This window comes from Propithecus coquereli, unplaced genomic scaffold (genome assembly GCF_000956105.1).
Source record: "Propithecus coquereli isolate 6110/MARCELLA unplaced genomic scaffold, Pcoq_1.0 Scaffold482, whole genome shotgun sequence".
NCBI classification, from domain to species: domain Eukaryota; kingdom Metazoa; phylum Chordata; class Mammalia; order Primates; family Indriidae; genus Propithecus; species Propithecus coquereli.
The window spans coordinates 1,116,163-1,132,652 of NW_012150641.1; the positions used below are offsets into that span (position 1 = coordinate 1,116,163).

The following is a 16,490-nucleotide window of genomic DNA, read 5'->3' on the forward strand; positions in this document are numbered from 1 at the left end:
GGCCTGGCTCCTCCAGCAGCTTCCATTCTGACCATGGGAAGCTACTTAAACTTTTTAAGCCTAAGTTTCCTCATCTGTCAGATGGACTTTATACTTGCCCAATGTCATGAAGCTCCTGCACCTGCTCTGAGTAGTATAAAGTCCTATATAAAGGTAAGGTCTCGTTTTCATGGGCTACACCATCCAGCCACATCATAAGTGAGGCAAGACTGTGCTACCTTCTTGCTGGGTCTCCTCAACCTGGTGCCCAAGGACCAGCCACGTGGATAAGAAGAGGCCACTGAATGTGGAAATGACCATGATTACTTAGTAAAAGGTGGAGAGAACTGTGCAGTTGGCTCCAATTCCTTCTTACCTGATCCATATTAGTTTTCCCAAGAGTCAGCACTCACATGCTCATCCCATAAACATGTCTTTTGTGCCTACTAAGGACCAGACACTGCTTAGAAATGGCCCTTCTCCTGTTGTAAGTCTTCCTCTCCCGCCCTGTGAGAACTGACACAGTCATGAGCGCAGAGGGTGTGCCAGCAGCACCTCGACAGGCGGTCGTGAGGCTCAGATGGGACAGGATGTGGGAACACTTGGCACAATGTTCGGACAGAGAGCTAGGTCAGTGTTTGTCCAGAGAAAAAGAATCCTCCTTTTAGTTTACCCTGCTTCTCAGGCTCAATTCACCCTAGTATTCAGAAGTTCCCACATGTGCATTTTCAATACAAATGATCTTTCTACAGCAAGAAGAGGTGTCTGTTGTGCCTGTTCCACACGGACAGCAGGCAAGAGACAGATAGGTTCCCCTGACGTTGTTCTTAGGCTTAGAAGTTGTCAGAGGATGATGATGAGAGAACACGTACGAATAAAGAAATCAGAGCTGCCGTTGTAAGTTGCATACTCTGAAATGAGGACCAGCAGCAGCCTTGATGTGTGCGCGTGTCAGGAGGCTGGCCCGGGTGGCTCCAGTGGCCAGCGTGCCATGAGGGGCCCTACAAAACAGGAAGACTGCTGTCCTTAACTTGTTCCTCTGCCAAGGGTCAACTCTTTCCTGATGCTTCTGGTGGTTTAGGTTCATGAACTCGAAAAGTCCAAACGGGCCCTAGAGCAGCAAGTGGAGGAAATGAGGACCCAGCTGGAGGAGCTGGAGGACGAGCTGCAGGCTACGGAAGATGCCAAGCTGCGGCTGGAGGTGAACATGCAGGCCATGAAGGCCCAGTTTGAGAGGGACCTGCAAACGAGGGACGAGCAGAATGAAGAGAAGAAGCGGCTGCTGATTAAACAGGTAGGTCCAGGGAAGCATGGCCTCCGGAACAGGGTTTGCTGGTTCTCAGCCCAGTTCTGGGTCAACGTCTCGTTCGCTCATGTTAGAACACACTGGCTGGAGTAAAAGTAATTTATTTGGTCATTTGAGAATTTTATTCTTTCATTTTATTGTAATGGATTTAGATTAATGTCATTGCTGCTTAGAAGCCACGGTACTTACCACTGGAAAAGCCCTCAATGGACTCTCCAGGGAGTGTGTGGTTAGGTTCACAGTCTGTCCCAGACGTGGTAAGGAAAGACTCGGTGCTTACCAGGCAAGCTGATGCAGCAGATATCCGTAGGTCTGAATCCTGATTAAATCACTGTTCGAAAGAAAAAAGCAGATATTTAAATTTTTTATTTTAAAAAGTTGCTAGCCATGTATGATTTGTATACTTTTCTGAATGTATATTAAACACTTTTCTGAATGTATGTTAAACTTCTAATCTAAAACTTTACTTAAAAAACTGGATATTTTGACAGTCCCTTGGAGTTCATGGTAATAAGTCCTGGATTTGGAATATATTTAATTTTGCCTTATTTTGTTATTTTCATTCCACAAATGTTTATTCTGTTGGTCATTCATTGCTGGATAACGAATTACGCCAAACTCAGTGGCTTAAAACAATCATGATGTCACAGTTTCTGTGGGGCAGGAATTGGTTCTGGTGCAGGTGGGACCTCAGTCGGGTGTCAGCAGGAAGCCTTGGCACCTCGCCCCATGGGCTTCTGCAAAGGCTGCTTGGGTGTCCTGGAGGCGACTTCCCCAAGAGTGAGTGGAGGAAGCTTCTGGGCGTTTTATGACCTAGTCTCCCAAGTCACACACGGTTGCTTTCTTTTTATTGTGTTCACTGGAAGTGAGTCACCAAGCCCAGCCCACGTGGGAGAGGCTCTCACTCTCAAAGGTGGAGTATCAGAGAATTTGTAGACATATTTTAAAACCACCACATTTACAAATATCACGTAAGTGGGTATACATAAGAAGCCTCTTGTTACCCTTGAGGTCAGACCCCAGTCTCTGCAGGATAGAGCAAGGGGACGATGAGCAGCTCTGTGTTACGCTGGAGCAGCTGCCCTGCTCCTCCCCGACCCATCCCCCTTGCAAAAGCAGGGGCAACACAGGTCTTGCTTCGCCCCTGTGGAGAGGACCAGTTGAGCCACCCCTCCTCCCAGGCCTCTTTGCTTCTTGGCATCACCCCAGAATACTTCCCTTCCCGGGAGGGTGCTGTTCTTTTCGTGGGGGGGCAGCACCTAGAAGGTAGGGAGCTCTCCTTGTTCATCTGCAAGCCCCAGTGCTAGCGCACTGCCCAGGGCTCAGCAGCTCTCGATAAAAACTTCCAGAGCAAGAGGGCGAAGCATGACAGGTGGGAAGGCCTTGTCAGGTGTGGACAGACTGGTGAGCTCGCAAGCTGATAAAGTTGGAGCTGAACAGCTTTGTGTCTGGACCTCCTCACCGGTGACTGAGGCACCAGGATTCGATTTCAAAGACAAGAGCACCTTTTTCTCAGCATCCCCCACGCAGTGGTGTGAACAGCAGTGGTGCCTCATCCCTGTGGTTCACTAGGAATGCAGTCCTGGAGCCAGTGGGTGACTGCAGGGTGTGTCTGCCTCAGTCTCCAGCCCACGGTTGTCTCCTTTTCTTTGTCCTCACTGTCCCATCAGTCTACTCTAAAGCCGGCCTCCGTGTTGTCACTGCTCCATTGCCTCTCCCTCTCCCGCTGAGTGGAAAGCGGTTTCTGCCTGGCTCTGAAGCCCTGCCACCTGCCCGTGCCCACCTCCTCACGGCTCTCGGAAGTCGCGCCCACTCTGTCCTCTGAGCCTCTCGCCAGGGCTCCACACCCCCCTACGTCTGTCACAGCCATTTATCTATCAAGTTGTCACCTCGTCGTCTCACGTCTTTGCGTCTCCTAGACTATGAGCCCGAGTCAGAGACTCTGCCTCCTTACGTGCCCTCGGAGCAATCAGTGGGCATGGTTTGTACCAGGTGTTGTTTAAAGATCCTTTTGAACAAAATTCAACTACTGTGGTTTTCTGTTAATAATAACTGCTCGGTAACTGGAGCACCTCTAGAGTAACAGAAGGTTCTGCGAGCGGACACTTGGATGTGACCAGGCATAACACGGTGCCGCCCATTAGGTGCGGGAGCTGGAGGCAGAGCTGGAGGACGAGCGGAAGCAGCGGGCGCTTGCTGTGGCTTCAAAGAAGAAGATGGAGATAGACCTGAAGGATCTCGAAGCTCAAATCGAGGCTGCGAACAAAGCTAGGGATGAAGTGATCAAGCAGCTTCGCAAACTCCAGGTACGTGCAGCCATCAAAGCGCCTGGGCAGTGTCATAGGGCCCTACTGAGATCCAGCACTAGGGACCTGGGAGGCTCTTACACAGGGTCAAACTGTGGAGCTGGGGAGGAAAGTGCTGTGCGGCGTCCAGCCTGTCATCTGCCACCGAGCTCCCTGTTGACCCGGTGCCACTCCAGGGCACACAATGCAGCAGTCACCCATGGCTGTGGGTTGGGGTGGCAGCCCGTAAAGATAGCACATGTGTGTGCATCAGCTGTGTCTGCAGGATATTCTTGAGCCCACTTAGTGAGACAGAGCTGAGGTGGAGTCACCACGTGGATCATCCTTGCTGGAACACACTCTGGTGGCCCTGAACGGCCCCTGGCAATGCCTAACTCAACACCCACCTGCCTCACCTGGAGAGGAAGGTTCTATGACTTTCCTCCATTAGCGCTGTGAGCATTGTGATCTTTTCAGTCTGTCTTGCTACCCCAATGACATGCCAGTTTTCACTACCACAATCAAAAAGTGATCTCTGTAATAGTTCACAGTGTGGGTGCGTGGAGTGGGCCCTCACATGCACTGCTGATGGACACATAAATAGGCACTTCTGGGTGGAATTTGTCCATCGTGACAAAAACTTTAGAAAATTTCCCTTCCTTTGACCTTGGTGATTCCACATTTTGAGAATTTATTCTGTTTTGCTGAAGATTTTTGCATCTGTATTTATAAGGGATATTGGTCTATAGTTTTCTTGTGATATCTTTATCACTTCCATATTTATAATGAATGTATCTTACTTTTATAATGTGGAAAAAGTATCATAGGTTTAAAAACTAAGAGTGTAAACTACACTAAAGCCTTATTTAATCGTAGGCTCAGATGAAGGATTACCAGCGTGAATTAGAAGAAGCTCGTGCATCCCGAGATGAGATTTTTGCACAATCCAAAGAGAGTGAAAAGAAATTGAAAAGTCTGGAAGCAGAAATCCTTCAGTTGCAGGAGGTTTGTTTGTTTACTTATTCATCCATTTGTTCAACAATTGTTTGCCCTTGAAATTTCTCCAAGATCAGATAAATATATCTTTTTTTTTTTTTTTTTTGAGACAGAGTTTCACTCTCTTGCCTGGGCTAGAGTGCTGTGGCATCAGCCTAGCTCACAGCAACCTCAAACTCCTGGGCTCAAGCGATCCTCCTGCCTCAGCCTCCCAAGTAGCTGGGACTACAGGCATACGCCACCATGCCCAGCTAATTTTTTCTGTATATATTTTTAGCTGTCCAATTAATTTCTTTCTATTTTTGGTAGAGACAGGGTCTCGCTCTTGCTCTGGCTGGTCTCGAACTCCTGAGCTCAAACCATCCACCTGCCTCAGCCTCCCAGAGTGCTAGAATTACAGGCGTGAGCCACCGCACCCGGCCAAATATATCTTAATATCTTTGTAGCCTAGTGTAGTTTTGTGTTTTGTTTTTTTTAATCGGTATCCATTTTTAATTTGATCCTGAACCATCTTGTAGCTTCAGTTCAGCAAACAGAAAGTCATCCCACTTTGACACTTGTTCATGTATATTCCTCTACCTGGCTAAAGGCAAACGAGCAGACTTGTAATTTTTCAAGCCACCTTCTAGGTTCAGTGCCCTGTATGAGAAAAGGGAGTGACACTTACTGTTTATTTGGTGTTGGTGAGTTTTAGGATCATTTGATTCTAACCTAGGTGATACAACATTGCCTTGTTTTTCACAGAAGCACTGTTCATGAGATACTTAAAAGGAGAGAAGTTTGTTTCATTAAATTCCTATTCTTTCATTTATTTATTTTATAAGTTCTCATAAGAAAAGGACTGATGAAGTGTTGCATACAGTATGGAATTATATCAGTGCAAGGCACACTTGAGTATTTACATTTCTGTGTAGATGAAGGATGATCAGAATGTATTCATTGTATTCAAACCTGGAAAGATAATGGCTTAAGTGAAACATTGGTATCAGTTAATATGAAAAAACTCCCAATACAAACACCTAGAAATGTTGGGTAAAGTAGTACCAGAGCAGAGTTGAGCTTGCAGGAAAGAAAGAGGTCCCTGGGTGTCAGGAACGGAGAAGGCACTGAAACCCAGACCCGCAGACAGCGAGATTCCAGAGAGCCAGCTTTGGGTTTGATCCCTCTTGGTTTTCTGTTCTGTTGTTTCTTGCTCTTGCCTTTATTTCTTTGGATTTTTTTACTTTTTCTGACTTCTTGGGTTGGACACTTAGCTCGTCAACTTTCACGCTTCTTGTCTAACATGTTCATAAAAGACTAAATTCCCCTCTAAATTCTGTTTTCACTGTATCCCACAAACTTTGATAGGGAGTGATTTCATTGCCATTGAATTCTGATTTATCTGATTTCTATTATGGTTTCTTTTCTACCCGTGAATCATTTAAAAGTATGATTTAAATTTCTAAATGTACAGCTTTTTTTTTTAGTTGATTGCTAGTTTTATCACGTTGTGGTCAGAAAATGTTGAGAACAGCCCTAGGGCCTAGAACATGATCAGTTTTTATAAATGTTCCATGTGTGCTTAAAAAGAACACATATTCACCAATGAAGTAGACTGTTTAGGCTCTGTGTATCCATCATGGGGTTGATCAGTGATAGCCCCAAATGCTCATTTCCCCAAAGGTGACAGGGCTCTTGGCACCAGCCTCCTAGGGAGCTCCTGGGCCATCACCTGGGTGTCCAAGCAGCACTCCTTGCACCCAGAGCTCTCAGTTTTTTCTGAAAGCTCAAAGTGTTCTGAAAGCACAGAGAGCCGAGGATAGGGGCACAATGAGTGTCTCTAGGGCCAAGAGGAGTGAACAGCAGAGGCCAGGTGGCAGAGTTGTCTGCACTCAGCAGCCCTGCGGTTAGGCCCTTCGCATCCTAGACAGCTGCCCCTTCTTCCCTCCTGACTCCCACCTGCCTCGTATGCGAGGACCCTGTGCTAGGACTTGGGCCTTTCGGAGGCCCTACGTCCTGTGCACTAACGTGAGAGGCAGGTGCACGTGCCAGAGCAGTCAGACGAACTCCTGTGCGGTCCTGCTCCTCGGACATCTTCAAGATGTGCTCTTGCCAAATGCAGCATCCTTTGGAAGGGGCAGCTTGTGGGAAGATCCCTCCCTGGACAAGGCGTTGGAACTCTGACTTGCTGCTGCTAACCAACCTTGGGACTTTGGGCCAGTCTCTCCATCCATGTGGGCCCCAGTTCCCTCATTTATAAAATGAGTGCACCCTTGACTCCTTTCTGTGGCAATCATCTTTCCAAGGAAATGTGCGGACAAGCAGCCATCAGGCAGTTCCTCCCATGTGCTGGCAGGCACAGGGCTGTCCCCGTTGCCCTGCCCTGTCCTGTGGAGCTGCAGTGGCCTGACTGGCCGGGGCCTCATCCCCTTCAAGAAAGAGGCCCTGCCCCCTGCAGAAGCCCAGCTCCCCAAACATCTGAGCGTCTGCGGTCAAGCCCTGCCACTCCTCCCCGCAGGAGCTGTGATGCTTGTTACACTGCACAGCTGCCTTGGTACTCACTGATCTATCCAGCTAGCGTACTTGATTTGCAAACTACATGTGAATGGTACTTCAAGATCGTAAGTTGGTATAGCTCATATTTCTTTAGGGCTTGGGGTTTGTGTAAGGTTTGTGCTCAGTTTATATTAAGAAACACCAGCTTGCAAGAAGGGCAGGAATACAGCCACCTCTTACATTGGAAGTGACAGCAAAGCCCGTCCATAGATAGGGCTTCCCTCTATGGACATTTTTGTTTTAGGGTGCTGACACCACACATCACCCAGCTGGCACACACCTGCACAGATTTTCTCCAGCAAGCTTGCGGCTTAGTTTCTCACATCTAAGTCTCAGCTTGAGATGCATGTGAACCATGACTGGAGCAAGGTCACTGCAACTCCAGGCACGGACAGAGTCCCCCTGTGAGAATGGTCATGACCAGAGCTTAACGCACAGTCTCAACTGTTTAGGAACTTGCCTCATCAGAGCGAGCGCGCCGACACGCCGAGCAGGAGAGGGACGAGCTGGCCGATGAGATCGCCAACAGCGCTTCTGGCAAGTGAGTCTCCTGGTGGCAGGTGGGAAGGGGCAGCTTGGCCATGTCCTCCTGGGCCGTCTGCGGGTCTTCCCCCTCAGGCACGCCCGCTGCCAGGAAGGCCGGGGGTGTCATCTGGCACGTAGGAGTCGGTAGCTGGCTTGCTCACCTATGCGAGGGCTGGAAAGACGCTGTGCTGGGGCTACCTCAGCCGCTGGCTGTCAGGCCCCTGCGCCAGTCCTCCTGCCAGCCTTGCACACACCACGGTGCTCCGGGGACTGCACTGACTCTCACGTTCATTAGGTTCCTTAGACATGAGCCTTCTCTCGATTCAGTTTTCATTTAAAGTCATTATCCCATTGATCCCATTATCCCGTTGATCCCAATTAAGTTGATTTCTTCACTGAATTACTGGACTGAAGGTTCATCGTGTAGCTTTTTTTTTTTTTTTTTTTTTTGAGACAGAGTCTCACTCTTTTGCCCGGGCTAGAGTGAGTGCCGTGGCGTCAGCCTAGCTCACAGCAACCTCAAACTCCTAGGCTCAAGCGATCCTCCTGCCTCAGCCTCCCGAGTAGCTGGGACTACAGGCATGTGCCACCATGCCCGGCTAATTTTTTCTATATATTTTTAGTTGTCCGATTAATTTCTTTCTATTTCAGTAGAGACGGGGTCTCGCTCTTGCTCAGGCTGGTCTCGAACTCTTGAGCTCAAACAATCCACCCACCTCGGCCTCCCAGAGTGCTAGGATTACAGGCATGAGCCACCGCACCCAGCCTTTCGTGTAGCTTTTTGAGCATGCCCTGTGAAGCTGGAACTTTATCCTCAGTGCATTGGAAAACCATTGAAGAGTTTAAGTGAGAGAATGCCGGCTCTTGCTTGCATTTTGAAAGGTGGCCCTGGCTGCTGTCTGTGGAGAACAGACAGAGAGACAGAGGCGGCAGAGGGAGGCCAGCTGGAAGGCAGAGATTATGGGCCTCCTGCGCCGGGTGCAGACCAGGGGTGGGGGTTTGGAGGTATCATCAGTGGGACCTGTGGATGGACTAGGACACGGTGCAGAGAAAGCGAGATATCAGGAAGGATGCCCAGGTTCCTAGCAGCAGGGTGGGTAGAGGGCCCTCCTCGAGTCTCCCCGTGCTGTGCTGAGCTGGTATTGAGCTGTCGCCTCCTCCTCACCCTGCCAGGTCAGCGCTGCTGGACGAGAAGCGGCGTCTGGAAGCGCGGATCGCGCAGCTGGAGGAGGAGCTTGAAGAGGAGCAGGGCAACATGGAGCTGCTCAACGACCGCTTCCGCAAGACCACTCTACAGGTGGCCGCTGCAGCCGCCGTCACCGGGGCAGGGCTGTGATGCCCCCTGGCACAAGTGACTAAACCTGTCTCCTCTGCAGGTGGACACGCTAAATGCAGAGCTAGCAGCCGAGCGCAGTGCTGCCCAGAAGAGCGACAATGCGCGCCAGCAACTGGAGCGGCAGAACAAGGAGCTGAAGGCCAAGCTGCAGGAACTAGAGGGTGCTGTCAAGTCCAAGTTCAAGGCCACCATCTCAGCCCTGGAAGCCAAGATCGGGCAGCTGGAGGAGCAGCTTGAGCAGGAAGCCAAGTAAGAGGTTTTTGCTGTTGTAAACCGAAACCCACTGCGTTATCTGCTCCAGGCCAGGCTCAGTCTGTGTGTCAGAAGACAAAACACACACCCTTTGCCCTTGGGGGGCTGCCTGGGAAGAGATGTCGAGAACAGACGACCAGAGTGGGAGACAGAAGGTGGTGTGGGCGTAAGAGAAGTGCTGCAAGTGTTCTGAGGTTGGAAGGACAGACAGCCGCTGCGAGCTGTCGGGAAGGCTGGACTTTGCCTGTCAGCTGCTCCTGGAATCGGCTGAGGGCGATCACACTGTGCCCCGTGATCTGGGCACCGTAAGTTTACATTCTACCCAGAGTCGATTTCCCAAGTTTGTGGCATCACATGAAATGTGTTATAATTTGTCCGCAGAGAAGAAATGCAATATAACAAAAATAAAAGCTTTTCTTCTCCCACAGGAATGGATTGCTTAACAGTTTCCATTCTGTCATATTAAAGCCTTCTGAAATGTATGAGGAATTGCACAATACAGCTTTTGGCAGACATTTACAAAGCTATTAGATCACAGGCTGCCAACGCTAGAGCAGACCTTCAAATTCACCCTCTCGTTGGGGAGTTCGGAGCCCAGAAATGCAGGGCTCTGATCGGAACCCCACATCCTCCCAACCCAACATCCCAGGACTTCCACCCACTCTTGGACTCCACGAGACTAAAAAAAAAAAAACAATCACAGGTTTGTTTGTTTTTAGTTAGAATTAACGTAAATCACCCTTTCAGCTGACTCCGTCCCTATCAGTTTTTCGTAACATTTGTTAAGGAGCAAAAGAACTTTTTCTGTCTTCTGTGGAGTCGCCTAAATAAGTTACCTGTCCTTCATGTGGAACAACATAGACCTATCTAGAAACATGGATTTGTTTGATTTCTAACCAAAGAGTGAGTGTGTGAGGTTTGTGTTTTGTTTTGGGGGTTTTTTTCCCAATGTTAGCTGCCAAAGCCCCTAGCACCATAGCAGGTAGTAAATACTGAAGCGAAACAATCACTTAATAAATTGGGGTTTTGTTTGTTTTGTTTTCCAGGTAAAAGGTTAGGTGATTAGAGTAAGCAACTAAAGTTTTTGTCTTCAAGAAGTCTGTGCTCAGTATACCTGACTAGCTCGTACGTAGCATGGCTCTCAGACTGCTGCATACAGAGAACAGCACCTGCGTGTGCAAGACTAACGCGCTTTTTCTGCCTGTCAGTATTGAGGGATACGCTAAGGGAATTCCGATTTTGACCAGAAGGATAGTTTCAGAATCGTGTCATTCTTTGCAGAGAGGCCCAGCATGACATTCCACAGTGGTTCGTCTTTCAAAGAAAAAGGACTTTAAAAAATATTTTTTCCCAAAACTATTCACTTTCATAGGGAACGAGCAGCCGCCAACAAACTAGTCCGCCGGACCGAGAAGAAGCTGAAAGAAATCTTCATGCAGGTGGAAGATGAGCGTCGGCACGCAGATCAGTATAAAGAACAGGTGCGTGAGGAAAGCAGGGCAGGGCGAGCGTCGTCCACCTTGGAGGTGCTCCAGCGAGGGCACTGCTGGCAAGGGAGCCCGGCGGTGCACACTGGCCGGCAAGGTTAAGAAAATGCTGTTTGAAACTCTTAATTCTAATGTTTCAACTACTAATAACATGCTGTCCCATGTTCCCAAGGGGCACTCAGCGCACGAGATACACAGGAGGTGGCGGCAGCAAGGCCGGAGGGCTATGAAGTGTGAGGCCTGAACTGAATTTTAGAGTTACGGGTTTTCTCCACTAGAATGTACGCTCCATGAGTGCAGAAACGTCTGCCTGTTTTGCTGTTATCTCCCCAATGCCCAGAACAACTCCTGGACATCGTTGGCAGTCGTGAAACCTTGGCTGGGGGGAGGGGTGGAAACGGGGGACGCTGAGCAGAAAGCGAAAAGGAACATACTGTATGCACACGGCCCGAGTGGTCCTCCTTGCCCGTATCCAGACAGCCTTTCCTAGGCACAAGGGAACATTTCACAGGACTTTGTACCGTGGGCAGCTTTGCAGTGAATGCAGTGCGGGGAGCTCACTCCTGCTCCCCGCTCTGCTGTGGTGAGAGGGTTCCACTGGCTTGGCCCAAACCCTCCCCTACTCTGGTCAGGCAGCCCGGCCTTCCCTTCCCACACCCACCCTGGGGGCCTGGCAGCTCCAAGGGCAGTGTGGGTGGGCGGCCAGGCCCCGCGTGGCTCGGGAGTGCAGCATCCAGCAGGAGCCTCTTCGTCCTCACGCCAGGTCTTCCCAGAGTGGCCTTGCACTTGAGTGCAAGCATAATGTCTGAAATTCCCACTCGCAGGGAGGTGCCACGATGCAGTGTACGATCTCCTGGGGTTGGGGCTCCTGAATCGTTCGGTCCTGCATTTTGCAAGAACAGCAATTCCCTTTCACAGTCCCGTGGGTTACATGTATAAAGGTATTCAATTACGTCATTTTTCTGCAGAAAACTCACAGGTAAAAACAGGGTTTTAAGTTTTTGAAAATTTCTCTTAGCACAGTTTCCTGTGTAGATACTGGCGTTGCTGCGAGTGGCAGCCAGGTGAAACACCTTAGGCCAGCCCCACTCGTGCGTGTGCGTGGATGTGCGTGCGCTCACAAGGGTCGCAGGCGGAGAGCTGTGCGGACACTCGGGGTACAGAGGCTGACGCTGGGTTCACAGTGTGGTTTGTCTTGGTTCCTGTAACTTCCCCAAGATGGAGAAGGCCAACGCCCGGATGAAGCAGCTGAAACGGCAGCTGGAGGAGGCGGAAGAAGAAGCTACACGTGCCAACGCCTCCCGGCGGAAGCTGCAGCGGGAGCTGGATGATGCCACCGAGGCCAACGAGGGCCTGAGCCGCGAGGTCAGCACTCTGAAGAACCGGCTCAGGTGAGCGCGAGGCCAGCGGGGCTTTCCCATGGCTGCTTTGGGGCTTAGCCTGGGGCCAGGGTGTGGCTGGTCTGAGGAAGTTCCCATCCTTTCTCTTGAATCACTTCCTTCAAGATTTCTGACCTTTCTGGTAGTCCTTGGGGAGAATAAAAGGGGAACAGGCCATTTTCCCTGCCATTCGCTGGGGACCACACCAATGCCCGGCGCAAGGCTAGGCAGGTGTCCGTCCGTGTCCAGACGTCTCTAGTGAGGAGAGAGCCCAGCCTCCGTTACGAAGCAGGGCAGGAGCTCCTCGCAGGAACTGGTGCCGTCGGCCCCCAGCACCCTCCCCGCCTCGCTGCACCCTGCGTGCACCGGCGAGAGGGCAGGCCACGGACAGCCACGCTAAACTCACTGCCCCACAACAGCAGGCTAGCTGAGGCGTCAGCAAACCGTGGCCAGTGGGCAAATTTGCTACAGCCAGCAAGCCACAACTGCTTTTTACATTTTTAAAGGGTCGTGAAAAACACAAAAACAAAGAAAATGCAGGAGTCCCTATGTAGCCCATGAATCCTAACTAGAGTATTTGGTGTCTGGCCCGTTACAGGAAAAGGCTGCTGACCCCTTGGGTTTGCGGCGGAGCTTGGCCTCACTCCGTCTTTCCTCCCGTTTCTCCCACAGACGGTCTTAGGGTGAGTCAGGCCATGCCCAACTCTCCGGGTGTGTACTCTACCACGGGACACCGGAGAGGTGGGGAAGCAGGAGGCCGGTCCATCATGCCCACCCAGCACAGGGGCACTTGTCCTGAGGACACGCTGCAAATGGAAGGTTCAGTGACATTAGGCAGTTGACTAACTGGACAGCTGCGTGCTCTCGTCTGCTCACCACACACTCTGCTCTGTTCCCTCCAGGCGGGGCGGCCCCATCAGCTTTTCCTCCAGCAGATCTGGCCGGCGCCAGCTGCACATTGAGGGGGCTTCCCTGGAGCTGTCCGACGATGACACGGAAAGTAAGACCAGTGATGTCAACGAGACGCAGCCGCCCCAGTCAGAGTAGAGTCTGGGAAGCCAGAGGCGGCAACACTACGGCGGGACACTTAGGAACTCACCGCGCCAGCTGCCTCGCGGCCTCCTGCAGAGTGACAAGTCGGCGAGCTACGGGATTCCTTCCTGAAAGATCAACCGTGTCTTAAGGCTTTCCAGCCTACGCATACTGTATCCTGCTTCAGATTTAGGTACAATTGCTCCCTTTTTATATATATACACACACAGAACACACATATTAAACAGATGGTTTCATCATTGCATCTATTTTCCATATATTCATCAAGAGACCATTTTATAATACATGTTAAGGACCCTTTTTAAAACAGAAAACTCCAGACCCTTCGTTGCCAGTCGCTGGGTTATTGGGGCAGCCGTGGTTGTTGCTGTCGCTCTGCATGCTCTCTGTCATACAGACAGGTACTTAGTTCTGTGTCCATGTGGCCCTGACTCCTCAGCCACGTCAAGTCTCTTAGAACATTGTGGAACCTAAACTGCACTTGTATCTCATTTCCTTCGAGTAACAATCAACACGATTTCAGTAAGCAAACTGTGAAGGGGGCTTTGGAAAGATTAGGAGGGGTGGGTTGGATTGGAGGAAGCAACATCCATTTGGGGTTACCGTGCCCATCCCCCAAGGGGTGGCTCTGCCCCTCTAGTTGGTGGTGTCCCCGCATCTACTCATGTGAACTGTCCTTGGCCAGGGCTGGTCTGTGCATAGAAAGGGTGTGGCCACCACGCAGCTGAGGCCCCAGGTGGCAGCCTTCAGTCACATAGACTTCCAGACCCACCTGGCTTTGCCTGTGCCCTCCTCGCTTCGGGAGCAAACAGCTGGGGCCCCCAGGCAGGAGTCAGCAGAAGGCCCCCCTCGCCAGCCAGGCTCTCATGCTGACCTTGCAAATTCAGCTGCTGCTTTGAGCCCAAAATAGGAATATTGGTTTTGTGTCCGAGGCTTGTTCCAAGTTTGTCAGCGAGGTTTCTAGAACCTCAAGAACAGATGCCATCTTCCTGAATGTTGACATGCCAGTGGGCGTGAATCCTCTTTCATTTTTCCTTTCCTTTCCCTTTGGACAGTGTTACGGTGAACACTTAGCATTCTGTTTTTGGTTGATAGTTGAGCAAACTGACATTACAGAAAGTGCCTTAGACACTACAGTACTAAGACAATGTTAAATATATTATTTGCCTCTATAACAATTTAATGTATTAAGTTTGTGCTTCATATCATGTACCTCTCTAGTCAAAGTGGTATTACAAACATTCAGTGACAATGAATCAGTGTTAAATTTAAATCCTTGATCCTCTGCAATGTGCTTGAAAACACAAACCTTTTGGGTTAAAAGCTTTAACATCTATTAGGAAGAACTTGTCACATGGGTTTGGAATCTTTGATTTTCCCCCTTTATGAATTGTACTGGCTGTTGACCACCAGACACCTGACTGCAAATATCTTTTCTTGTATTCCCATATTTCTAGACAATGATTTTTGTAAGACAATAAATTTATTCATTATAGATATATACGCCTGCTCTATTTACTTGGAGAACAAAAGCACCCGTGGAGAATAAACAGACCTCAATAAACAAGAATAATCATGTGAACATGGCATCTGTTTTCTCACCTTCTGTTCTCGATTTCCCATCTGGGATCTGATTGAAGGGTGGTAGCTACACAGACTTAAAAATGATGATGCCAGGCCCACTGTTGCTGAGGGTGCTGGCTCCCAGAAACTGTCAAACCACAGGATAATTCTCCGGGCAGGCCCAGCTCCACGCTCTGCTCTCACCAGCACCGCACGGTGTGCAGAGGCGCTGGGCAGCAAAGGACCACTGAGGGGCAGGGCGGGCTGGACACCCAGCTGTCGGGGAGCAATCTAGGAGGGTTTGGGTCACCAGCCAGTGAAACCCATGACTGGATCAGAACATTTTAAGAGGCCCAAGAAGTTTCAGGCTGCATTTTCAGACAGGATATGCACTGAAGATGCTTTGGGAGGATTCAAGGAAGGCCCAAGGGCAGCCTCTCCTGTGGGCCAGCGAGGGCTGGAGAGAAATCCTAGGGGAGCGCAGAGTGACACAGAAAACGCAGGTCTTAGTCCCTAACACTTTAAGTCAGGCTGGTTCTGGTAGGGAGGGGTCTACGTCCAGGCTTCTGGGCAGCAGTGGAGACGAGAAATGGGCAGATGTTCTCCCTTTCTCTTGTGTCACTGCTGTGGGAGAGGAAAGGTGAGTTGCAGGTACCGAGTTTCAGCTAGGTTCTCATCCCTGCATCCAATATCTTAGTCCAGGAGTTTATAGAGGCTTGTTTTTCTCGAAAAGTAAGAATTCTTCCCTCCTGACTGGTCTGGCTGGTGGTGTTTCCCAACTACTCAGCCTACCTGGAGAAACATAATCTACATGGACCGAGTCCAGGTCCTGGTCCCACAAAGGTGCTGACTAGAAGGAACCTTTCTTCACTGAACAAACCACCACTCTGTAGCCTAAGGAAAGGTAGTTCATACAGCCTTTGTTGGGCGTTTAGCACAAGGAATACTGTTTGTGGCAGCTGGGCTTGGAGTGTGTCACAAAGTCAAAGAAGCCGGCCAGCTTCCACCCAGCAGGAAGCTGTGCTGGGGTTTCACTCGGGGCTGTCGTACAAACTGTAAATGCTCTGCCCTCGCCACGTCACGGGAACTTTTTTTAATGCAGACATGAGGGGATTCCTTTAAGTCACCTGCATTGGTAGGGATACCTAGTTCTAGCCCGCTGGCTTGAGGGTATCTTTCCAGACCCCTAATGACATCACCAATTTTCCTCATCCCTGGAAACCTCAGCTAAGATGAATTTGGGGCCATAAGGCTGTTCTAAGCCAGCCTACCCTGTGGCTCTAGGTATGACTGACCCATGGCCCCTTCCCCTGGAGCCAGTGTCGCCGAGGGACAGACATGTCCATGTCAAGACTGGGGAAGAAAAGAGCTCGCAGTTGTCAAACTCTAGGAATCATCCCTTCTTGCCCCAACCCTTACCCTCTCAAGGAAAGGAAAAAAAAAGCCGGCACAGGCCATCAGCTGCGATCTAGAAAGTAGAGAGGACCGCTGAGCGCGAAGCCTGTGGCCGAGACCCTGGGGAGACCACCCCCCCACACGGAGTCGTTCTGGGAGGGACGTACAAAAGCACCTCTCCCTCCCCACCTTTCTGGGGCCACATCTGTACACCAACAGCTTTCCCAAATTCAGAGTGTTTGCCAAAATGCCGCCCTGTGCCAACTGTCAGGACCAGACGGGGCAGTGTATTTCCTTCTGTAGCCACCTGTCATTTGGGAATCTAGAAAAACACGCAAAGTGTCATTCTTATCAAAAATCTGATCTGGAACTATTGAAAAGGGTATATTTATGTCATGG

General features: G+C 50.2%; 1 protein-coding gene across 2 annotated transcripts in view; it reads left to right on the forward strand.

The window, feature by feature from the left end:
- The window catches only part of MYH10 (myosin, heavy chain 10, non-muscle), a 138,523-nt gene extending 123,820 nt beyond the window's left edge, over nucleotides 1–14,703 (forward strand). For both annotated transcript variants that reach the window (XM_012655702.1, XM_012655703.1), the window contains 9 exons: nucleotides 1,061–1,273; nucleotides 3,430–3,591; nucleotides 4,447–4,575; nucleotides 7,554–7,642; nucleotides 8,800–8,923; nucleotides 9,003–9,211; nucleotides 10,587–10,695; nucleotides 11,920–12,092; nucleotides 12,983–14,703. In XM_012655702.1, coding sequence (XP_012511156.1) covers nucleotides 1,061–1,273; nucleotides 3,430–3,591; nucleotides 4,447–4,575; nucleotides 7,554–7,642; nucleotides 8,800–8,923; nucleotides 9,003–9,211; nucleotides 10,587–10,695; nucleotides 11,920–12,092; nucleotides 12,983–13,127 — 1,353 coding nt within the window. In that variant the 3' untranslated portion in view covers nucleotides 13,128–14,703. The remainder of the gene's footprint in view (nucleotides 1–1,060; nucleotides 1,274–3,429; nucleotides 3,592–4,446; nucleotides 4,576–7,553; nucleotides 7,643–8,799; nucleotides 8,924–9,002; nucleotides 9,212–10,586; nucleotides 10,696–11,919; nucleotides 12,093–12,982) is intronic.
- Nucleotides 14,704–16,490: the final 1,787 nt, after the last annotated feature.